General features: G+C 43.0%; 1 protein-coding gene across 4 annotated transcripts in view; it reads right to left on the minus strand.

Annotated features, from left to right (window-relative positions):
* HEATR4 (HEAT repeat containing 4) overlaps positions 1-25,414 on the minus strand; it is a 49,223-nt gene that overhangs the window by 21,804 nt on the left and 2,005 nt on the right. For 3 of the 4 annotated variants that reach the window (XM_058739588.1, XM_058739584.1, XM_058739586.1), the window contains exons 2-10: positions 17,319-18,269; positions 15,957-16,144; positions 14,802-14,942; positions 10,491-10,694; positions 9,100-9,243; positions 5,530-5,709; positions 3,718-3,878; positions 2,967-3,071; positions 520-638 (exon numbers count right to left, since the gene is read on the minus strand). In XM_058739588.1, coding sequence (XP_058595571.1) covers positions 520-638; positions 2,967-3,071; positions 3,718-3,878; positions 5,530-5,709; positions 9,100-9,243; positions 10,491-10,694; positions 14,802-14,942; positions 15,957-16,144; positions 17,319-18,226 — 2,150 coding nt within the window. In that variant the 5' untranslated portion in view covers positions 18,227-18,269. Of the gene's footprint in view, positions 1-519; positions 639-2,966; positions 3,072-3,717; positions 3,879-5,529; positions 5,710-9,099; positions 9,244-10,490; positions 10,695-14,801; positions 14,943-15,956; positions 16,145-17,318; positions 18,270-23,150; positions 23,400-25,414 lie in introns of those variants that run through there. The other variant, XM_058739585.1, reaches the window with a different exon arrangement.

Here is a 25,414-nt window from a genome sequence, read left to right on the forward strand (position 1 = left end):
ATTTATCTTTGAGAGAAACAGAGCAGGGGACAGGCAGAGAGAGGGGGAGGCAGAGGATATGAAGCAGGCTCTGTGCTGACAGCAGAGAGCCTGATGTGGGGCTTGAACTCATGAACAGCGAGATCATGCCCTGAGCTAAGTCAGACACTTAACTGACTGAGCCACTCAGGCGTCCCTGCCTGTGTAGTTTTCTTATCCATCCTCTCTGAAAGCTGACCTTACTAAGCATTTGTAAATTATGCCTGGCCTCTACAGTCAGAATCATGTCATGCTTTTGAACCCTCAAACATCCAAAACAGTGCTTAACACCTAGTGGGAACTCAATTAATGATTCTTTCCTTAGGCACATTGTTAGTGTCCATAGGGACTGGTAATTTTTGTTTTTAAGATAATCCTGCAGTGGGACCTAATACAATGCCAAGCATACAAAGCAACTCAGCAGATGCTGGCTGACTGGATCCCAGGCTTCCTAAACACAAGAATAGAAAAGTTACTGTGTGCGTGTTAACTAGGTCTTACCTGATTGTGTCGTGCACCTCTTTCCCAAGGCTCATTTGCCCCAGAGCTCGGGCCGCTGCACGTCTCACTTCCTTATTCCAGTCACTCAGCATCAGCTGGATCAACTTATGTTTCATATCCTATAAAGAGGTATAATTTAGGTATAAAATAGCTGCCATTTATTGAATGTCAATTTTGTGCTTGGCTCTGTGCCAGGTGTTTTTACCCATCACTTAATCCTCCCAAACAATCCAGTGAGGCAGATTACCATTTGCAGATGACAAAATAGTCTTAGGTTTACTTGCCCAAGGTTAACCTGTTGAATGCTAGAACCTGGACTCAGACCCAGTTTGCTAAGCTTAGGCTCTAAACCACTATGTTGGGGTCAATGTAATCTGTACTTGAAGGACTTAAAATGTGATGGTGATACATTAATAGGGTGACCAACTCATTCCACTGTGCCTGGGATTTTTCCAGGTTTAGTACTAAAAGTCCTGTGTTCTGGACAAAGCAGGACAGTTGACCTGTATATGTGACTATATCTATATATTAGTACTTCATTCAAAAGGGAAGAGACAGGGGCACCTGGGTGCCTTCAGTTGGTTAAGCATCCGACTCTTGATTTTGATTTCGGCTCAGGTCATGATCTCACAGTTGTGAGGCCCTGAGCTGGGTGTGGAGCCTGCTTGGGATTCTCCCTCCCCCCACATGACCTCTGCCTGCCTGCCCCTCTCTCCCTCCTTCTGTCTCTCTCTCTCCCCACTCCCTTCCTGACCTCCTCCCTCCCCCTCTCAAAAAAAGGAAGGGAAGAGACAAAGATTACTACAGTTGTAGTTCATGATTGTGTAAATGTGCCCAAGCTATTCTCCCTGTTTGAAACCTCTCTTTTAGGATTTAGCTCAAAAAGTATCTCTGAACTCTCCTCTGCCCTCTGCAAGCATAGGAAATCCCTGTAATGCTTTACAGTTGCTTCTGTTGTAGCTATTTATAACATTTATCAAGAAAAGACATGATATTTTTGCATCCCCAGTGCTGGCATAGTGGCTAGCATGTAGGATGTGCTCAGAAACTGCTTGCTTACTGAATGAGTGAAGGACCAATACACATAGTGCCTTTCTTCATTCCAGCAATCTGAGGTGAAGCGCTCATTTTTATCTGGTCAGTCCCCTGCCTGCTCTGCATGCCTTTTTTACTTTTAGTTGGCAATCTTGAGTGCCAAGTTCTAAGGAGGTGAATGTGCAAATGAGTCAGATTTAAAATGGAGATTCTGACTGAGTTAGCCTGAAGTGACATTTTGCCCTTCTAACAAGCCCAGGTCATGCCTGTGATGCTGGTCAGCACTTTAGAGGAAGGGTACATGGCAGCTGGGGCAGAATTAACCCAGACTAAAACATTTTCAGGTGATTTTACTGAATTCTACCAGGTTTTGGGCTTTCCACTCAACATGCGAGGGTCCGAGGGTGGAAGGTGTTCACTTCTCATGGGTATGGCAGTGTTCTGGGCCATTTTGGAAGTGCTCAGTGTTATAAGGAAAAGATACAGTGCCACACAGGAAGAAGGGGATATCCCCATTTGGATAGCTGAAGATGTTTTCAAAAATAATGGCAAGAAGCAGGTCAAGTGAAAGCCCAAATGATGGTCAGGGTTTACCTTGCCTGGAAGTCCCTCTTCAGTTCTGTCCAAGTCTAGTCCATCTGTCCCACACTCCTTCCCAGAACTTAAACTGATAGATTCAGCCTACAATAATGTCTCTCTGAAAAATTTTAAGAGCGTATCTTACATTTATCACTTGTTCTTGAATCATTTGTGTGTTTAGTCTTATTTTAAGAGAGAAAGCAAGTGAGGAGGGACAGAGAGAGAGAGTGAGCATCCCAAGCAGGCTCCACACGGCTAGTACAGAGCCTGATGCAGGGCTCGAACCCACGAACTGTGAGATCATGACCTGAACGGAAACCAAAAGTCAGACGCTTAACTGACTGAGCCACCCAGGCGCCACAGTAGTGACTATGTTTTATACCTTCTTTACATGCTGAACACTCAGAGCCAACATAGACACTAGTATGGTTGGGTTGTTGGGTAGTTTAAGTCCATACTTCTCAAACGATTTGCTGAAGGACCAGTTGGGGGGGGGGGGGGGGAGGGAGGTGTCACTGACTGATACTTAATGGTAGATTAATGTTAAGGCAATGTAAAAGTACTATAAAAGTTTCTAAATTCTCCTAGGTTGTTTTTTGTTTTTTTGCTTATTTGTGGGTAGATTACAGTTTGTGGTTTGCTACCATGCTAAGGAGCAGGTGGCTTGAGTCAAACATGGTGGCATATGAAGATAATCCTGGGTTAAGGACTAAGGTAGCAGTGTGAAGACAAAGACCTGCTTGGTAAGAATGGGATACTAAGCAGCAAAACATGGAAGGGCTCCCATCCTCCTTTTGATTAGACTTTCTGTCCTGGAAACACAGCAGACTTACCAAACTGACATTTCCACTGATCCGCCCAAGAGCCTGGCAGGCCACAATCCGGTCCTTCCACTGGTGGCTGTTCAGCTCCACAGCAAGCATGGTGTGTATCAGGGTCTGAGGAATGGAAGACTTATGTGGATACTTATGATAACTTTGAGAAATGCTGGAGCCTTGAAGAAGTTCTATCCTAACATGGCATTCAGCATAATTAATGTCACAATTACATGAGATGCCCATCCCTCCAAAAAGGAAAGAGTAGTTTATAAGATACAGGGTACTTTTCTATCTGAGCCCCCTGACTTCTGGAATCATAAATCTGAGAACAAAATAGAGATTTAGTAACTTGAACAGAGACTCCTGGGGCCTTCTCTTTAACTATCTTTACTCTTAAAGTGATTTGTATATGCCTCAGTCTTTGTGAGTTTCACATCTCTACTGAAAGTAAACACACTTGTGGGCCTGTGCAGTTTTCAATTCTAAACTTGTAGCAGAAGCAAATCCTACATATCACAACTCTTCTTGCAAACACAGAAACCATCTGCAACCTACTTTTCTCACCTTTCTCTCAGGTTGCAGGTGTCCCTATTCCTTGTATACACACTTGCATACCCCAGTTCACCCACACACTTTTTCCAGCTTTATGTGTGAGATCGTCTTATTCAACCACCTGCATTTTCGATTCCTTACACGTGCTGACCTCAAAGACTCAATTGTTCCCCACAACTTGGTTTCTTTCTTTGACCCTGTAATGGACACATACTGTCTCCCCACTGAGATGGCTCAGGAGCATATAAGACTGATGCTCAGTGTCCTCATTCTTCTTGTTAAACAGCTGCTGGAGGATCCTCTTAATCACGGGGTATGTGGCAGCACCTTCCAGAGCCAGGCACTGAGCTGCAGCCCAGCTGTCCACGCTGTTACCTGTCAGGTGGGGTAAAAAAATGGTGATCTGCTCTCCCACAGAGTGAACAGTCAGCCTTCAGCATTGGTACTCAAGGCTGTTGCCTGCTTGGTATCTCACTTCCTTGTGCCCCTCCCTGTATAGAAGTCAACGCCTATATTTAAATGGATCACATCAAGGTTTTCAATATAGACTGAAAATCTTAACCTGAAAAGTCAAATCCTAAAAGGCTTTTATTGGGTAACAGCAACAAGGCTCTTATGACCTGGGTAAGAGATACAATTATTCATTCCCCTAGAGATTGGGAAGGCTAGAGTGGAGGCTTTCTTAAGACGATGAATTAGGTTTTGAAGGTCTATATGCAGAAGGCCAAACCAGTCAGCCAGTTGTCCTTGTCTGCTCAGGCCCCCAGGAAAGGAAGAAACGCACTTTTTCAGAGAGGGGTCAGCCCCCTTGGGCAAATCACCTGACAACTTTTTTTTTCTTTTAATTTTTAGAAAGTATTCTTTAGTATTTACATCTTTTCAATTAAAAGTAAATCTGTGGGGGCGTCTGGGTGGCTCAGTCAGTTAAGTGACTGACTTTGGCTCAGGTCATCATCTCACAGTTGGGTTTGAGCCCCACATCGGGCTCTGTGCTGACAGCTCAGAACCTGGAGCCTGCTTCAGATTCTGTGTTTCCCTGTCTCTCTCGCTCTCTCACTCTCTCTCTCTCCAGAATAAACATTAAAAAAAAAAAAGTTAAATCCGTGGTGGGGCACCTGAGTGGCTCAGTTGGTTAAGCATTTGACTTCGGCTCAGGTCATGATCTTGCAGTTTGTGAGTTCAAGCCCCACGTCGGGCTCTGTGCTGACAGCTCAGAGCCTGGAGCCTGCTTTGGAGTCTATGTTTCCCTCTCTCTCTGCCCTTCTCCTGCTCGTGCTGTCTCAAAAAATAAATAAACATGAAACAAATTTAAAAAATAAATAAAGGAAATCTGTGGTGAGGCTCCCGACTGGCTCAGTCCAAAGAGCATGTGACTCTTGATCTCGGAGTCCTGAGTTTGAGCTCTATGCTAGGTGTAGAGATTATATACATACATACATAAACACACAAACACAAACCTTTTTCCTTTTTTTTTTTTTTTTTAAGTTTATTTATTTTGACAGAGTGTGAAGGGGGGACCGGGGGCGGGGGGGTAGGAGGGGATTGAGAGAGAGAGAGAGAGAGAGAGAGAGAGAAAGAGAGTCCCAAGCAGGGAGAGAGAGAGAGAGAGAGAGAGAGTCCCAAGCAGGCTCCACGCTGTCAGCAAAGAGCCCAACGCAGGGCTTGATCCCACAACCCTAGGATTGTGACCTGAACCAAAATCAAGAGTCAGATGCTTAACTGACTGAGCCACCCAGGTGCCCCTAAACACAAACTTCTTTAAAAAGTAAATTTGAAAGGGGACATGGTTTCTAGGCAAATGCATCCATGAAATATTTAGGTACCACTAGGTGGCAATGTACCTATTTTGGAAAAGTACCCTAAGAATAGCTATCTCTGGATGTTCATAAACATAAACCCAAACCCTCTAATACAGTAGACATCACAAAGCATGATATTGGAGAAGAAAGGATCAGGAAAAGCTGATGGTGAGATGTCCTGTCTTTACCCCATATACCCAGGTCAGAAGTGACAAGGAGTTACTCACCCTTTAAAAGGGCAGTCTGCATGATGTCCCGGGCAAGGGGATTGTGTGACTGTATGGCATATTGGCATACTGCTGCTGCCATCCGCACATTGGCATTTTTATCACAAAGAGCAGCTTCCAGGGCAGGCTGTAGAACCTCTGGCAAGTCCTTGATAGATGGGGCCTTCACGGTCTCTTTGTCTATGTTCAAGAGAGACCCAGGTAAGAAGTGCTAGCCACGTTGATTTTCCCTGAAACACAGCTTCCTTCCCATAGCCACACAGTGGTCGGCCTCAGTCTCAGTTGCAGATGCTTACTGCTACTTAATAAGAGTTTAGCTGAGCCCCTGCAATGGGCAGGCTTTTATGGCTCACTTCTGTGCTGGGTATGCCAGTTCCCAATCCTTTATCATCTGGCCTCTAAAGAGCTGGATTCAAGCTGCAGAAGGTTTGTAGCCAGACAATGGTGACCTTCACCATTAGTTTTAGTGATGAAAATCAACCTATTTACCACGTATATTTTTTGTATTTATAATAATAATAGCAATTATATTTAGGTAGTGCTTTGCCAATTACAGTGTTTTCATGTTATCCCATTCAACCTTCTAGCCCTCGTTGACGTAGGCAAGGCAGGTATTAACTGTAGAGCCCACCTGAAATGTGAGTTATTTCAGGAGTCTTTTTAGGTTTAAACAGACTCACAAGACTCATAGGCCACACAAAGCACCAGTCTTCAGAAGAATGTAAGATAGGAGCACAGTTTGCCAACAGGGTAGCAGCAGGCATTCCTTTTGGCCAGAATTCATGATGCAGTTTGTACAGCATTCCATACATCCTTCTGGGGACAAGTGCTATGTTCCACAGGAGTTAGTATGTCTTAGAACAACTCCATAGATATAATTCCAGGGTCCACAAAGGGTATGCCTGTTATTAAGTGACAGCATTCATGGAAGCCCAAAGGATGGTGCCCCTTTAAAGTATTTATATTTCACTTACAGTTTTTTCCAGTCCAAATGTGATTTATCAGAGTTTATTTTTATCATAAACAATGTTGCCTATAAAGATAGTTCCTATCCTGATCAGGTTATCTGGGCAACAGGTAGGCATTTTAACTAAAGTTCAAATTCTCAAGTAGAAGGGGAAGGGGCCTGTTAACCTTTCATCCACAGTTATCCTCATTTTAGAGATAAGAAATTTGAAATTCAGATAGGCTGACTTCCCAAGAAGAAACAGCTGGACCTGTGACGAGGAATTTTAAGATTTCTTATCTGTCCAGTTTTATTACTGCTGTGGGCTACTCTGCCATTTGTTAAGAATAGGCTAGATGGAAACATGTATTTTAGGGGAATATGTAGAAGTAGAAGTCAAACGAGTATTTCAAGAAATAATGAGTAAGAATTTTCTTTGAGAATGTATGGGGAAGAAACAAGACAAAACAAATCTATCTAGACACCAACATGTGAAAGGGATCAAATGGAAGGCATAATTCGGAGCAGACAAAAGTGTTCTTTGTATGTATGTGGAAGATCTGGGGATAAGATTATAATAATCAGTTGCTGCCTACTGAAGGTTTTATCTGTGCCAGGCACTGAAAATACATCATCCATTTAATACCCAAGGAAATAAGTATACAATAAAAAATGTATATGTGGGGCACATGCAACTCTTGATCTTGGGGTCGTGAGTTCAAGCCCACATGGGGCATAGAGCTTTTTTAAAAAAAAGTGTATGTGTGGAAGCATGTAGTGGGGAGAATGAACCAAGTCTGGGTAATGGGGCAGGGAAGACTCTTCAGAAGAGTTGATAGCTGAAAATTGAAGGACAAGTATAGAAGTTAATCAGGTAAAGAGAAATGAGTTTTCCAGCAGATTTAAAAACCGGTAGCAGAAATGCCCTTTATCTGGAACTTGGTAGATAGAAAGTAAGTGAAATGAAACTTTAAAAAACCTAACAACTTCGTAGAAATAAAATTAGTTCCTGCCATTAAGGAGTTCCTTGTCTGGTAGGAAAGGCAAAAAAGCAAACAGACTATTATGATAGACTAATAAATATTAGGACAGAATAATATTAGGATGCTACCAGCAGCAAAGAGGAAAAAGTGCCAGTCCAGGCTTCACATAAAATGTGAGGGCATTTGAGAAATAAGTCAGTTGGTTTTATGTCCTTTCAATAGCACTTTATCATTTGGGTCCTTCTGTCTTGTTAAACTGGCGCTTCAGCAGATTACAGTTCTGGCTGTTGTGGATGGGAAATGTTCCTTTTTCAGTGCTTATTACTACTAAGGAAAAAAGCTATTGACATTGCTTTCCCAAAAGATTAAGACCATTGGAAAAAATGGCTGTGTCCTTAGTTCATTTTATAAAGCTAGCAAAAACTAAAACTTAACAGAAGTAAACTACCAAATGTAATAAAACATTTTAAAATATTAACAAATCAGGACACCTAGGTGGCTCAGTCAGTAAAGTGTTGATCGACTCTTGATTTCAGTTCGGGTGATCTCATGGTTTGTGGGATCAAGCCCTGAGTCAGGCTCCACGCTGACCATGCAGAGCCTGCTTGGGATTCTCTCTCTCTCCTTTCTCTGACCCTCCCCTGCTTGTGCTCTCTCTTCTCTAAATAAACAAGCAAACAAATAAATAAAATATTAACAAATCAAACCCAGTGGAGTAATAAAAGAATAATATATCATGATCTGTTATAGTCTAACAAGAGAATTCATCGTGTGCACAAATTAAAGGAGAAAAAACTAGGAAATGGCTGATAAAATTCACTCATTTTTATAATAAGTAGAAAAGCCTACATGCATGTTGGCATATATTTGGAAAAGCACAAAGAAAGATGTGAAATGCCGAACTAACATTGGTGACTCGGGAGTGCCATGGGGTGGGACTAGGACTGGGAAGTGAGTCGGGGGAAGAGAATTCCCTCTTTTTATATTCATCTGTTGACTGATGAATATACAAAAAGGGAAGCAGAATGAGTAGAATCTATTGGTTATGGGAAGAATAAGGATTTGTCCAGGACTCCCAGGGCCCTGACTCAGCAAATAGATGTATTGTAGGGCTGCTGATTGAGATCTGGAAAGTGGGGAGGGGTCTATGGCGATTAGTTCAGTTTGGATTTCAGATGTGCTGTCAAAAGAAGTGCTAAAATAGAGTCAGGAGGGGAAAGTGAATTGTGTGTGTGTGTGTGTGTGTGTGTGTGTGTGTGTATACACACATACATATATGTATGTATATTATACCACTGCCAACTACAGTTTCTTTTGATGACTACAATGTATACACACACATATATATATAATTTTTGGCTATTACAAATGGGATCTCTCAAGGTGGAACAATGTGGACTTCCATGAAACTGCTGAGTAAATAAAAGGTAATGAAATGTGATGTAAAAAGCACTGGACCATAAGTCGGGAATTTTAATTTCATCTCCGTTGATGATAAGCTGTGTGTATTCAGGCCAGTGTCTGGGCCTTGGTTTCCACATTTGTAAAATGATCTCAGATAAGGTTGAAGGTCTGCACCAGTTAACATTGTGGCTGTGTTGAGTTGCTTATATTCTCAAACAGTTCAATTCTGGCTCTGACCTGAGTCCCCTTGGCTGGTGGCAATCCGGGGCCTTTCTAAAGCAGCTGTAGCACATGTGATGATGGCTCGGATCCGAATGTCATCATGCATGTCCCCCAAGCCCCGTAGCAGGCCCTCTACTGTCTCATGGTGCCACTCAGTAACTATGCCACAGGGAGGGAAATGAGAAGAAAACCATCAGGTTAGAGTTAGTCTGCTTTCTCCTAGGACAATTCAAGCAAAACATTAGCTCAGACAAATAAAGGGCTCCAGGGTTCTTTGGGAAGTTACTTCTCTGATAATCCATGGGCCCTCTGGGGCAGTTCCCAAACACAACTTCACCCCCCCATCCCATTTTATATTCTATCTCTGTTTAAATAGCTCTTCATTGTTACCATATGGAAAATAGGGGTGATAAAACATGGTGATTAAGGGTACTTTGTTGTCAAACATACCCAGTTTGGAATCACAGTTATTAGCTGTGTAACCTTGGATGAGTTACTTAACCTCTCTGAGCTTAATATTTCTCATTTGTAAAATGGGAATGATACTAGAACCTACCATATTGAGCTACTTTGAGTATTAAATGAGTTAACTGGACAAAGTATTTAGCAATATGCCTGACAAGGGCTCAACTGTTAATGGTTATTATGTTTCCCTGCCTTTGAGGGCTCTTCTATCTGGCTTTCAGGGTCTTCCTCACTTTATTGCTAACTTCTCTGCAAGCATCAAGTAGGTTTTTCTCAATCTCTTTCAACCCTTTTTTGTTTATCTAATCTAGTATATGTGATGGATTGCCTGTTTTTGTCCCACGCTAATTAAACTAGTCTCGCGTTTTGCAGGCCAGCAGCCCTGAGTCCTCAGGTCTTTTTTTTTTTTTTTTTAGTCCTCAGGTCTTATAGCTTTACACAGTCCTTGCTAGGCCTTTACTCTGCCCTTAGGCACTCAGCCTTCTACGCCCATATCTCCAAAGGCAGAATGGATATATGAGAATCCCAGCCTCACATACACATTTTAGAATAGGGTTATTTATACCACAGCCAACTACAGTTTCTTTTGATTACTACATTTCCATTGCTTGGGCAGCATATTTCGTCATTCCCTTCTTGCATCATTTATTGAGCATGAAATTTCAGAGGTCATGAGACAGGCCCTGTCTGCAAAGAGTCCTCGATGTGGTGATAGTGAGTATACACAAATTTCTGAAGTCAAACCTGCCAATGCAAAGAGCCTATACGTCAACTATGATTGTGTAAAAGGCTCTTCTCTATTGTAAACTTGAGGAGGCAACCAGATTTGTATGTTTCGCAAGGAATGGATTTTGAGAGATTGAGAAACTAGTCCAAGGTAAGAACTTCCTCCCTAAAATATATACTGCTATCTCTGGACCCACCCCCACCCCTTCACTTACTCAGAGCCCAGGCAGTCTTCCATTCCTGCAGCATCCGCTGCAGCACCACCAGTTCCCAAGTCATAGCCTTCTCCTGGGATTTTTCCTGCTTCTTCAGCCTCCTGGTCTTAATGGGCACATCCTCCTCATCCACCTGGAGCAGCAGATCCTTGACTGGGGTGGGCAGAGCAATCCAGCGCGGGACTCCTTGCACAGGCCTGCAGGCTGTTCATTAGGGCAATGTGAGATAGTCTTACCCCAGTGCCCTAGACCCTGTGTTCCCAGCTAGCATTAAGGCGAAACAAAACTCTTGAGAGCAGACTTTCCCATGATTATAGAGAGTTAGGAAAAGTCCTGATGGCAGACATGATAAAGCCATGCTGATGGAGGGGGTGGGGTAGGGGGGGATTGAGATCTGTGCAAACCTTTTTATAAGTTTAATCTTTAGGAACATAAATATGTTTATATGTAATAAGATTTTATCATAAAATCCAGTATCTGATATATTGCAGTTTAGGTAGAGTGTAATTGTTCATTCCTAGTTTATGAGGTTTTCTTTTTTTTTTTTTTAAGTTTATTTTAGTAATCTCTACAACCAACATGGAACTCGAACTCATGACACTGAGATCAAGAGTCGCATGTTCTTCGCTGGAACCAGCCAGGTGCTGGTTTTATGTTTCTTTTTAATGTTTTTAATTTGGGAGAAGGAACATTGCTACAAGCTGCTAAGTTTGAAAGGTTTTAGTATCTCTGAGTTTTTCCTCATTCTGACCAATAACAGCTGGAAATTTGAGGACAGAAGAGCATATTATATAAATTTGGTTAGATTTTCTAGACTTGGTGATCTCCCTGGTGTCAAATTCAGAAAGCCTCTTCCTAAGAAGAGCAGTTGTGTGGAGAAGGCAAAACAGATAAAAACTTTTCCAGATTACCAAATTCATTATCTGCTGCATCACTTATCAGTCTCATGCTCTAATCTGTCACTACCAATGGTTTGTGTTTCTTCCAAGATTTCATTCTAACACATTTAGATTTGTTCTGAATCCATTCTTCCCTTTGAGCAAGGAAGGCAGTACCATTTCTTTCTTCTAATGTAAAGAGTCTTGTGAGACTCGAGGGCAGTTTAGTTCAGATGCCCATACAGAGCATGCCCTCCGAATGGTTCTGCCGCAGGTTGGTCATACTGGAGGAGCTCAGTCACCCTGTTGAGGGCTGGCTTCCTTTCAGTATAGGGTGTGCAGCCAGAGTGTTAGAACCACATCCAGACAGGTCAGCTCCCAGGGAGTTGATACTTTGCCACGTGACACTCCACCATTTCTTTCCTCTCAGCCTGCTTGAAATCCCTCCCAAGAAAGTGAGACATGGCTGGATTAGTTCCTTTCCTCCTCTGTCCCCCTGCTCAGGGAGTTAAAAAAGATGTGGTGAGAAAGTCTTGAATCTCTGGTATTTAACCTCCATGGGAATAAACATGCACAACTGCCAACACTAATTCTACTTCTGGTCCTTTAAATTCTAGGCAGGTTAAAACACACCCATTAGCCACGTTCTATGTCAAAAGTCCTCTGAAGATGGGACGCCTGGGTGGTTCAGTTGGTTGGGTGTCTGACTCTTGATTTTGGTGCAGGTTGTGATCTTGTAGTTCGTGGGATGGAGCCCTGCATTGGGCTCTTCACTAATGGTGCAGAGCCTGCTTGGGATTTTCTCTCTCTTCTCTCTGCCCCTCCCCCATGCTCGCTCACTCCTCTCTCTCTCTCAAAATAAATAAATGTAAAAAAAAAAAAAAAGTCCTCTGAAGGGAGCACATGAAGAAACAACCTTGTGGCTTTCTGTGGTATAAAAGGCACAGTATGCTTTTTAGCAGAAACAAATGGTGCCTTTGACTTTGTACCATAAGACCTATGCTTAATATATAAGAACTGTAGTGATCTTGTGGGCACACTAGAGTTTTATATCATGATTTGGGGGAAATTAAGGCTATATAGCAGTAAGTACACTTTGTATCTTGAGAATTTTTGTCATTTTAAAGAAATTATCTAAGTTTTTCAATTCAATCAAAATGGAGAGTAAAATAATCTACCCACATCTAACTCCAGGAATTTTCCTTTTTTTTTTTTTTCAGGTTCTCTCATACCTAGTATTTCCTGAGATAAGGAGTAAAATAGTTATAAGAAGGTGTATGTATATTACTATTCTGACTTGCCTTCTCCCAGAACAATTTCAAATACTATTTACTTAAAGTAGGCTCCACACCCAACGTGGGGCTTGAAACTCACGACCCTGAGATCAAGAGTTGCAGGCTCTACCAATGGAGCCAGCCAGGTGCCCCCAATTTCAAACACTATTTAAAAAAAGAAGTTTTGGAAAGATTCCACAGCTTCTGTTCATTAAATATTCTGTGTTCGAGGGAAGAAGAGATTAGGCATCTAGCACACTAGGGAAAAAATGCCTGTGAGGCAGGTGGTGAGGCATCTGAATGCAGCAGGGGGGTTTCTTTTTTTAATAACATCTTTGTGGTAGAATTCCCATACTATAAAATTCATCCTTTTAAAATGTATACATTTCAGGGGTGCCTGGGTGGCTCAGTCGGTTAAGCATCTGACTTCAGCTCAGGTCATGATCTCACACCCTGTGAGTTCAAGCCCTGCATCGGGCTCTGTGCTGACAGCTCAGAGCCTGGAGCCTGCTTCAGATTCTGTGTCTCCCCCTCTGTCTGCCCCTCCCCTGCTCATGCTCTGTCTCTCTCTGTCTCAAAAATTAAAAAAAAAAAAAAAAAAAAAAAAAAAAATATATATATATATATATATATATATATATATTTAAAAAAAATTAAATGTATACATTTCAGTGGTTTTTAATATATTCACAGAGTTGTACAACTATCACAACATCTAATTTTAGGATATTTTTATCCCCCCAAAAAGAAACCCTGTGCCTATTCCTCGCTTCCCCCAGCAACCTGATCAACTTTCTGTCTCTGTGGATTCGCCTCTTTTCAGAGGGGAGGACATAAACAATCCAGTTGGCTTCTGGGAAGGTAGTATACTAATAATAAATCCTTGAGTTTGTATAGCACTTAATGGTTTACAAAATGCATTCACAAAGTCCCCTAAGTATCAATAAATATCACAAAAATCAGTATTACAAAAGTGCCTTGCTGTAGGGACAATTAGTAGCTCTAATGAAGCTAGTGAAGCCCCAGAAGGTGATTTGCATAGACCCAATCAAAAGCTTTGTTGGGGTGCTTTCTCCACCGCTACCATTAGTTTCTGTTCGCCAGGAGGCCCATTGGAGCAGTGACACTGCAAAGAGAAGGGTCATGGGACATGGAAGCATAGTCCCTTGGAGGATGGGCACTTTTTGTTTCATAAGCTCATTTCCTAGCCATCTCTCTTCCCTCTCTCTCTCAGAATCAAGAATGATACTCTCTTTTTGAAGATTTTTTTAAGTAATCTCTACACCCAACGTGGGACTCTAACAACCCAGAGATCAAGAATTGCATGCTCTGGGTTCCTGGTGGCTTGGTTGAGTGTCTCACTCTTGATTCCAGCTCAAGTTATGACCCCAGGGTCATGGAATTGACCCCCCCTCCCCACCCCCGGCATTGGGCTCTGTGCTGAGCATGGTGCCTGCTTAATATTCTCTCTTGGGATGCATGGGTGGTTCAGTTGGTTAAGTGTCTGACTCTTGATTTCAGCTCAGATCATGATCTCACGATTTGTGGGTTTGAGCCCCTAAGTCGGGCTCTGTGCTGATAGTGAGGAGCCTGCTTGTGATTCTCTCTCTCTCTCTCTCTCTCTCTCAAAATAAATAAACTTAAAAAAAAAAAAAAAGCTGTAAGAAACCTGTAGCAAAAACAAGAAAAAATTTTTGAAAAAGATTCTCCTCTCTCATGCTCTACCAACTGAGCCAGCCAGGCACCCCAAGAATGATATAAAACAAATTTAGAACAGAGGATGATCCTAGTACCTGAGGCAGGTATGGGTCTGAGAATGGAATGGGACGGTAGAGCCAGCCCAAAGGGACAGGACAGTGCTGGATCAAGGGTTCAATGTACTTCTCCTGGAAGTAAAGGAAGAAAATGGGACCTGCCTCATTGGTAATTACCAGCCCTAAATCTCTTGGTTACATCTAAATTTGACCTGATTTCAACTGAATGGATGTTCCACAAAGGTTCTTCCTAGTTACAGTTAGTGTTTTATAATTTTATGAGATGATTTTTAGTTGGCAGGAAGCGACTCCGCTACATGCTGGTGATGCCCAGCCTATAAAACAGGGTCCTTAAAGAAGTAGCCACACTTCCCTCATCACCCCTATTATCCACTTCCCGCTTACGTGCTTCAGGAACTGGCTGGGAAGTCCACCTTTCTGGGGTTTCAGGGAAAACTTTGGAGAGCTGCTTCTTGTACCTATTGAAGTTTTCCAGGAAAATATGGTCTCTCTTTGCACCAATCTGGTGGATGACCTGGACTTTATCTGTGAACAAATAAGGAGTCCTTAGTACCACCCTCCTTCCTGTCTTGCTGGGTTTTCAGTCACCAGGATCAGACCCAATTTCCTTTTGCTTTACTCTAAGCTCTTAGGACTTACGACTACCATGATGTGGGGGCATCCCTTGAAGGTGATTGTTGCTTGGAAATATGAGCTGGTGGCTTCATGGAGGCTTGAAACCAAACCAGAACCTGTCTAACTTACAGGCATTGTCCCCTATTAAAAGTTAAGTACTAATAAAGGGAGATTTAATTCATTTCCTACCATTCATAAATACCTTCATCTGAATAATTCTGTTAAATGCTTTAGGAAGACTTTCAGTTGACAGTTTAAGAAGAAGATGGGGACAAGGAAGAATAAACAGCTTGGAACATACAGACCTAGACCGTGTATCTTGGAAGCCCAAGCATCTAAAGGATAGCAAGATGGAAGGGGAAGGTAGTGGACATTTATTGAGCATGAGCCAAGAAGCATTATAGATGCTTTCTTGTCTGTTCTTTACTTGAGGTGCATTTTTTTAATATCATTTTACAAATAAGGTCCATAAGGCTCAGAGGGATTACATAACTTACTGAAGGTTAGTGGAAAGGTGCTAAGCCAGGCTCCACTAGACTCCAAATCCCACGATTTTTTTCTAACATAGCACCTCAATGGGGGATTATCTCAAAGGGAAAGAAAGAAGACAAGAGGTAGTTGTTCTCAGAGCCAAATCTGTTTACTTTATGACCCCACCCTCCACAGCCTCCTTAGTAACAGAAAGGGATAGAGAAAGGGGAAGAGGGAAAACAGTTTCGCCTGCACCAGATACCTGCCTGCCCCTCTTCCCCCCCCCCCAAAAAAAAAAAAAAACCTGTGCTGGTAACTAGGGGATGTTGCCATGAACACCTTGGTCATCCAGAGCCTCTTGTCCACACTCATGACTGTTTCATCCCCTGGCTACTTTCCACCTCCCTGCTCCATGTCCACCCAGCCCCCAGCACGGCACCCCAGCTCTATTACCAAAGTATATTTCCTGTTCAAAGGTGTTGTCTGTGGAGTAAGCAAACTTTCCAGCTCGAGGATTCACCTGTCGAAAGTACCTCTGGTTCGGGGGCTGGCAGATGTTCTTTCCTTTGATACCCTCAGCAGTCTTATTGTTGCCAGGCATAGGTTCACCTGTCTGCACTTGAGGCAAGTAATTGGGCAATCTTAGCAGGAGGGAGAGAGGGAGAGAAGGGAAAGGTGGGAGATGGACCTCCTGCTTTCCATCAGACCCACAGCTCCTCTTTAAGCTCACCTCATACACACGAGCATCTGGAAAACACCTACGTTTAACTATTCACTTTGCTCCCAAGATGCCCTATGAAGGTACTTATCAGCAGCCAACTTCCTCTTCCTCTAATAGAGCCACTCCTGTAGCCACTGGACAGTATGACAGAGTGGCCATGCTCCCAGCATTACCCTTCTTAAAAAAAAAAAAAACAACAACAACAACATTGGTGCCCTTAGAGATTGCACTGACGTGGGGAAGGGAACCAATTCTATATTATTTCACTTCATTATGTATGTGCTTATTTCATGCCTGTCCACCCCGTGAACATATAAGCTCCTTAAAGGTTCCATATCTCTCGTTTACATTGTATTCCCAGCACTTTGCAGAATACCTGGCAAGTAGTGGGAATGCAGTTTATATTTATCTAATAAATGGACAGATTAATGGATTCCCACTTACTTTTAGTTCGCTTTTGGGAATCAGGGACATTAGACTAGCTCCAGTCTTCCATCTAGCTATAAATGAGAAGGAAGCAACCAGAAATATGCAGTAATCTTCCCTCAAATTGTTTAGTTCTCTGTCCTGCTGCCAGTTCGTTTTTGAGGCACTGACACATTGACTCCTTAATTCAAAGCGAGGCAGGACCAAACCTTATTTTCCCCATGGATACATTTCTGGGAGCACCTGGATAGTAACTGGATCAGCAGAATCGCTCAGTCTGTTAGGAAAGGCCCAAAACCAATCCCTTTACAAGCAGTGGTTCTCAACTGGGGGTGACTTTGTCCCTTAAGGGGACATGTGTCAATGACTGGAGACCTCTCTGGTTGTCACAACTACAGAGTGTTACTGGCATCCGGTGGGGTGTTACTAAACATCTTACAAGGTATAAGGCAGACCCCCACAACAGGATTATCCAGTCCAGGATGTCAGTAGTGCCTAGGCTGTGAAACCTTACTTGAAGGAGATCTTAGAGAGTAAGTTGGCAGTGGAGAACTCCAAGAGGTTGATGGGACAGCACATTCTGAAATAAGGAATGTGAACTAACGCAGGAGTCCTGGAAGGGGAGCCAAGCATTCTCAAAGGTGTGCCAGAGGCCTCAGCCAGTCTACCTATAGTAAACAGGAAGCAGCAGCTCTGGCTTCTTTTTCTCCTGGATTGGCAGGGTAACACTTTGATTCTCAAATTCTGCTGTTTCTTCTTCTTCCAGCTGTTTCAAGAGCTCCAGGTCACTGGTGGAAGTAAGCTCATCCCGGATGTGGCTCCAGTCGTACTGCTGGTGCAGAAAGCTCTGCCACTTGTTGGGGGATACCCGAGACCTTAGGGGACGCTTGCTCTGGATCCATCGGGCAGTGCGCTTGTTCACCTTTTCCAGCACGATGGCTTCCCAGGCTCTGGCCTCCTTCTCAGGAGGTGGAAGCCAGGCTTCCCTCACTTCCAGGTTCACATCTGGAGAAAGTGACAGACCTAGCACGTCCGGATCCCTGAAGGAATGAGGGATGAGAGGGCAAGGTTTTTCCTGGACTACACTTGCTGGCTTTGATTCCTTCAGCTGCTTACGTTCAACAGAGCTTTCTGTCTTCACAGCCTGGGAGGTGACCCTTGCTGAGGGACCTGACGAACCCAAGAACTTGAAGCTGATAGGTTTCTCATATTGGGCCCTCCTGATCTGGGTAGGCTGCATGATGTGGTCTGCATTATAGAGATGGTCAAAGTTGTACTGGCTGAAAGGGATGCTGGAAAGCCCTCGCTGCCACACCACCTCCTCAGAGAAGGTAAGGTTTGTAGCAGCCTTTTTCAGATATTGGTTCTTGAGGTGCACACAGCGATGTGGGCTAAAGTGGTAGACTGGAGGTACACTGGAGACAGAGGCACATTCCTCCTTGTTCCTTGGTTTCAAAGGAGTAAAGATCATGCCCCATCCCAGCCGTGGGGGGAGTGACTGATGGAAATGGTGGGAAAGAAAGGTCTTTCCATGTTGGGTTCTGGTCATCCTTTCCCAGCAAAGGCTTCCTTCCATACTGCCTGGTCCAGATGCAGGGTTTGGAGGTGTGACCAGGTATCTGTGGAGGAGATGGGAGGAACTGATGAGAGCTCTAGGTCAGCAGAAATTGGTAGGCCATAGCAGTACAGAAAGGGAAGAAATGGGAAGACAGATAAGGGGAGCAGGGGTGGGTCCAAGTGGGGAGAAGCCACGTGAATTAGAAGAGGGACAAAAAAAAAAGAAGAAATGGTGAACATTCTAAATATTCCTTGTATCAGCCCCTTGCTTCCAGTTCTGCCATTTGTTCTCAAATCTCAGCCCTTCATTTTTCCTCAAATATTGCTTTATGTATGTTCAAAAGGCTTATTTATAGCATAAAGTTCAGATACCTCAGCCTGGCATTCAGGGTTCTCCATGAGTGTGACCCCAGTTTATGACCTTGTCCGACTGTAACCTCTTGAGTCTCTTAGCTCATCTCCACCCATCGCTCCCTCCACAGAGTGGAGCTTCCTTCTGTGCCCGCTGTGTGTGTTAGCACACTCCATCCTTGACAAATTCTGTCCATTCTTCCAGGCCTAGGTCAGTTCCTACCTGCTCCACAACTTTCTTGACCTTATCCAGGCCTCCATGTCCCACACAAATTTATAAATCACTCCTACTCTGTACCAGTTTCTTATCTGCGTTTTTAGTTCCAGTATAGTTAACATACAGCGTTAGTTTCAGGTGTGCAATTCACTGATTCTGTACCAGTAATTTTAACTCTCAATCCTGTGACACCTCACATTGTTAAATATTCGGCTAACTGTACTGTCCAAGGATCAGGTCTTCTGTCTCTGCTGCCCTTCCAAATCCCCCGGTACTTTACCATCTTACTACACAGTCCTCACTGTTAAAGTGTCTAACAGCTACAGGGTATTTCACCAAGTAGGTAAATCACCTCCTCCTTAATTACTGGGGCAAGCTGTTTCCATGTTTTAGCTAGCTTACATTTACTGCTTTCTTAAAAATTTTCCTTCTGGGGTGCTTGAGTGGCTTGGTCAGTTAAGCGTCTCTGACTTTTGGTTTCAGCTCAGGCCATGATCTCATGGTTTTGTGAATTTGAGCCCCACGTTGGGCTCTATGCTGGCAGTGTGGAGCCTGCTTGGGATTCTCTCTCATCCTCTCTCTCTGCCCCTCCCTGACTTGCATGGTCTCTGTCTCTCTCAAGGTAAATAAACTTCAAAAAAATTTTTTTTATTTTTTTATTTTTTCCTTCTGGGGGCACCTGAGTGGCTCATTCAGTTAAGTGTTGGACTCGATTTTGGCTCAGGTCACGATCTCAGTTTTCACGAATTTGAACCCCACATCAGGCTCTGCGCTGACAGCGTAGAGCCTGCTTGGGATGCTCCCTCTCTTTCTGCCCCTCCCAGAAAAATAAATAAACAAACATTAAAAAAATTTTCCTTCTGAAGTCCTTCATCTAGTAATGTTAATTGACAATAATGGAGTACAGACGTACCTCAGAGATATTGTGGGTTTTTTTCCAGACCACTGCAGTCAAGCAAATATCATAATAAAAGTGGGTCTAATGGATTTTTTGGTTTCCCAAGTGCATGTAAAAGTTAAATTTTAATTGACTGAGTATGCAATAGCATTATGTTTAATAGACAACGTTCAGGGGCGCCTGGGTGGCTCAACTGGCGAGGCGTCCGACTTGGGCTCAGGTCACGATCTTATGGTTCATGAGTTTGAGCCCCGCATCGGGCTCTGCGCTGACAGAGCCTGCTTGGGATTCTCTCTGTTTCTGCCCTTCCCCCACTTGCTCTCTTTCTCTTTCTCTCTCTCAAAATAAATAAATAAACTTAAAAAAAATGTTCATACCTTAATTAAAAAATGCTAACCATCATCTGTGCTTTCAGTGAGTCATGATCAGAGATCACCATAACAAATACAATAATAATGAAAAAGTCTGAAGTATTGCAAGAATTACCAAAATGTGACACAGAAACACAGAGTAAACAAATGCTGTTGAAAAAAATGGAAGTGATAGACACAGGGTTGCCACAAACCTTCAATGTGTAAAAAATGCAATCTCTGTGAAGTGCATTAAGGTAAAGCACAATAAAATGAGGTGTGCCTGCAATTTGCTAAGGGCTTTACATGGGGAGGATATTACAGTCTTGAATGTGAATGGGAAGAATTTGAGGCTCAGAGTGGTTAAGTAAATTGCTTCAGGTCACACAAGCCATAAGCAGAAGAGCCAGGTTTTAAACCTAGTTGCCAGATTCCAACTTAAGAGCACTTCACCTCCATGCCACATTGGCTTCCCAGGGCTTGATTGATGATGATGATTGATTGATTGATTATTTCTACTTTCTTCTGTGTATGAAATCTGACCTATTGGTGTACTTCTTTTTGTTAAGAGCCTGCTGTTATCTAGATGTCACTCAAATTAAGTCATACGTGATTAATATGATATCCCGCCAGGATTTTCTGCACATAAGACTGAATTTAGTTGTTCCATCTCTTCACAACCATGAAGGCAACATGGCCATGAGGGCACTGAGTATTTTAAAAGTTAATGTAAAAAAGTTATGGCAAGGTTAGAAGGTGGTCACAAGTGACACTTTTCCTGAAACAGTGCCTACTCTTACTGGTTGAAGATGAATTGTTAGATGAAAACAATATTAGTGTTCTTGTGCCTTGTGTATTGCCTAATAGAACATTTTATCATTCTTAACACGTCAGTGTGTCAATATCTTGCTCCTACGATAGGAGGCATTTGATCCTAAACACCTGAAAAACAGATAAGGACCAGTTTTGCCCCAAGATGACTATATGGAATGATTTTGGATGTCCCAAAATACATATATATATATACACTCTTTAGCCTGTGACACACAGAATCTTTGGTTACAGTGCCAGCATCCCAGAGAGAATACCATGTTAGCATTGCCATTTTTTGTAAATTCTCAAGGGATAGTTATTCTCATCTAATAAGGCGGGTTGGTGAAAAGAGGAATAATACCTGATGTGTTTTGAAGAGAAATGAGGACAGGACAAAATGTTGAAGGGTTTTGTCAAAAGCGACTTGTCCTAGACGGACATAGGGTCAGAAGACAAGTGTAAGGCCAAGTTCTGCACTTCCCAGCCATGTTACCTTGGGGAAGTGATTTAATATCTCTAGTTTGTCTCAGTTTGCCAGTCTGAAAATAGAGTTTGATATCTAATTTGGTGTAGATATGAAGCTCAAAATTAAGGAGCAAGTATGAAAGGGTTTTGTTTTTTTTTTTTTGCAAGCTTCAAAGTATTACACAACTAAGAGGAACTGTTAACTGATTTACAGTATGGACTATTGCCGCCAGAAGGCAAGTCTCTGGGGTCCCACAGTTAGATGGTGCATTGGGCACTTAGGGAACAGGTTAGGATTATTGGGGCCCTAGGCAATTAAAAGAGAAGGTGGATAGAGAGGGAAGAAGAAAACCTATGAATGGAGTTGGGAGGCTCCATATTATCCAAACTTAAATGTTACCTAGACCAACATTGAGGCACAAACCTCCCCTTAAGAACCAAAAGCCGGGGGAGCCTGGCTGGCATAGCCAGTAGAGCATGCGACTCTTGATCTCAGGGCCATGAGTTCGAGCCCCATGTTGGGCATGGAGCCTACTTTAAAACAAAACAAAACAGGGTGGCAGGTCCAGGTGCCTTTGTATACTGACAGCATAAGAAATTGAATACATGGCATCCTGTAGTCAAACCTGGGATAACTGCAGACCAGGCCCCATAATCTGGTAAACAGCAACATTATCTCTGTGCCTCTCAGAACCAGGCTAGACAGGCAGGAGTGGGGCTGGAAGGGCTAGGCCACGTGCCTCCAAGTAAAACCTAATAGAAGAATCCAGATTCAAAATGAGTGATATCTCAGAGGTTCCAAATTTTCCCCTACCCTCACCCCCTGGTCTGGTACCTTTATTCTCCAGAAATAATTAAAGTGGGCTGAATGATTCATGTCAAAAGGAGTAATACCTTGCTTTTTCTTTGTTATTAAAGCAGCAGAAACTGTCAAAGAAGGCTAAAAAGCAATAAACCTTAGCACAGTATTTCTGAGAGCTTTTGAAAATACACTCTCCCCTCCACCCACAGATTTTAAGGTAGGGCCCAAGAGGGACAGTCAGCTTCTACAACAGTGTTAATGGTTAAGGATCTTCTGCATCAAGATCATTTGAGGAGCTTGTTAAAATGCAGAATCCCAGGGGTGCCTGGGTGGCCCAGTTGGTTAAGTGTCCAACTTTGCCTCAGGTCATGATCTCACGGTTGGTGGGTTCAAGCTTGGAGCCTGCTTTGGATTCTGTCTCTGTCTCTCTGTCTCTCTGTCTCTCTGTGCCCCTCCCCTGCTCGTGCTCTGTCTCTGTCTCAAAAATAAACATTAAAAAATTTTTAAAAATGAGGAATCCTGTGTGCTACACCCCAGAATATTGATTGAGTAGGCTGCAAGTGAGGCCTAGAAATCTGTATTTTAACCAGCTCTCACAGGTGTTCATACACATTAAATTGAGAGAAGCCATAGCCCCAAGAGCTAATTTTTTTTTAATTTTTTTTAACGTTTTATTTATTTTCGAGACAGGGAGAGACAGAGCATGAACAGCGGAGGGTCAGAGAGAGGGAGACACAGAATCTGAAACAGGCTCCAGGCTCCGAGCTGTCAACACAGAGCCCGACGCGGGGCTCGAACTCACGGACCGCGAGATCATGACCTGAGCTGAAGTCGGCCGCTCAACTGACTGAGCCACCCAGGCGCCCCCGCAAGAGCTATATTTGGGATATATGAAGGAAGCTTGGTGGTGGGGAGAGCAGGATCAGGGAACACAGCCTCAACCTGGCTTGACTCACACCCCTCTCTCTGCTGCCTCTTTTTCATCAGAAAGTTCCTTCATTTTTTCCCCCTCTACTTTCTAATTACTATTCCTTGCCATGTACTCACACAGATATACTGCCGACTCCTGAGATTACTAAGGTAACTGCCAGAAAGATGACTCTGTTCCAACTCTTATCTCTTGCAAATATCAAAACTGAGGCCCAGAGAGGAAAAACATGACTAAGATCACAGTAGTGGTTGATACCTGAAGTAATACCCTTTTGACGCCTAATCAAAATCTTTTCAACTACTTCAGGCTGTCTTATATCATTCAGCTGACGAAAACTCTTTTCAGGTACTGGTAAAGTAGAAGTGTTTTGAAATTACCTTCAAAATGGCCTCCTACAACACAGTCATCAAAAGAAAGGATCTTAAACCTTCCCTAGTTTCTTAGGTTCCAAAGCTGTTTATATTGGTTACCAGGCAACCACCTCTTTAGAATTCCATGAGTCTACTCACAGAATTTGCAGGTTCAATCAGTGGTATCTTCGACTATTTATTTAATTTCCTTTTGTAAACAACTTCGGGAAATTGCCTTGTATTTATTGATTGATGCCACAATGGATTCCTTAGTCATCCTTTGAAAATGAACCCCTAGATGTGTGCTGCTCAATTTTTCCCCCCACTAAGCTTCATAAGTACTGCTGAGAAAAGGCAAAGCAGTGAACACATGAACACCCAGCTCTGGCATGAAGATCACTAGGCTGACAGAACAAACAGTAAAGTAGAATGGGTCTGTCTTTGGGGTCTTTTCTGTTCCCCCTTCATCACCACCCCCCACTGAATCCCCTTCCTTCACATAGTTCAATTCCATCTCCCCTCGTCCCCAAATCCTGGCTAGATTATCAGCTGATGACACTATTTTTACAAAGGGATTCTTCAAATCCCCTATTTCTAATAGTAAAATCCCAGACTTCCAGAATACTAGTCTTCAGGAGTTCCTTTACAGAATTCATTTGTCCTGACAGTAGGGAAGATTTCTGGTCATAAGGTTCTGTCTGTTGTGTTGACCTGGGGCCATGCTATCCAGGTGGTTACCACTGAGAGAAATGAGCACTACCAAGTGAGAAAATGAGCACTCACTTCAGTGCCTGGGCTCAAGCTGTGCTCAGACCCTGGGACCCTTACAAAAGGGTGAAAAGACATGGTCTCTGAGATGAAAAAAGACTGAAAGACTTAAAAAAAATTAAACAGAATTTGGGCACCTGGGTGGCTCAGTCAGTTAAGCACCTGACTTCGACTCAGGTCATGATCTCACGGTTCGTGAGTTCTAGCCCCGCGCTGGGCTCTTTGCTGACAGCTCCGAGCCTGGAGCCTGCTTCAGATTGTGTGTCTCCCTCTCTCTCTGCCCTGCCCCTGCTCACATTCTGTCTCTCTTTCTCTCTTAAAAATAAATAAAAACATTTTAAAAAATTAAAACAGGGGCGCCTGGGTGGCTCAGTTGGTTCAACTTCGGTTCAGGTCATGATCTTACAGTTCGTGAGTTCGAGCCCCATGTCAGGCTCTTGGCTGCCAGCAAGGAGCCTGGAGCTAGCCCACTTTGGGTTCTGTGTCTCCCTTTCTCTCTGCCCCTCCCCTGCTCACACTCTGTCTCTCTCTCAAAAAGAAATAAATGTTAAAAAAATTTTTTTTTAATTAAACAGAATTACCATGTGATCCAGCAATCCTACTACTTCTGCGTATATACCCAAAAGAATTGAAAACAGGGGCTCTTATACAGGTATTTGTACACTCATGTTCATAGCAGTACATTCACAATAGTAAATGTGAAAACAACCCCATGTCCATCAGTAGATGGATAAACAAAATGCGTTGCATACATGCAGCAGAATATTATTCAGCATTAAAAAAGAAGGAATTTCTGATACATGCTACATCTATGGATGGACCTGAAAGACACACTAACTGAAATAAGCAGACACAAAGGGACAAATACTGAATGATTCCACTTATATGAGGTTACTAGAGCAATCAAATTCCTAGAGACAGAAAGTGGTTTCCAGGGGCTGGGGCGGGTTTTCAGTTTGGGTGATGAAAAAGTTCTGGAGATGGACAGTGGTGATGGTTGCACAACAATGTGAGTGTATTTAACTATACACTTAAAAATGGTTAAAATGAGGGTGCCTGGGCTCTGTCCATTGGGTGTCCAACTATTGGTCTTTTTGTTTTTTAATTTTTTTTAACATTTTATTTTTTGAGAGACAGACAGCGTGAGCAGGAGAGGGGCAGAGAGAGAGGGAGAGACAGAATCCAAAACAGACTCCAGGCTCTGAGCGGTCAGCACAGAGCCTGATGTGGGCCTTGAACCCACAGACATGATATCATGACCT

This window comes from Neofelis nebulosa, chromosome 7 (genome assembly GCF_028018385.1).
Source record: "Neofelis nebulosa isolate mNeoNeb1 chromosome 7, mNeoNeb1.pri, whole genome shotgun sequence".
NCBI lineage: Eukaryota > Metazoa > Chordata > Mammalia > Carnivora > Felidae > Neofelis > Neofelis nebulosa.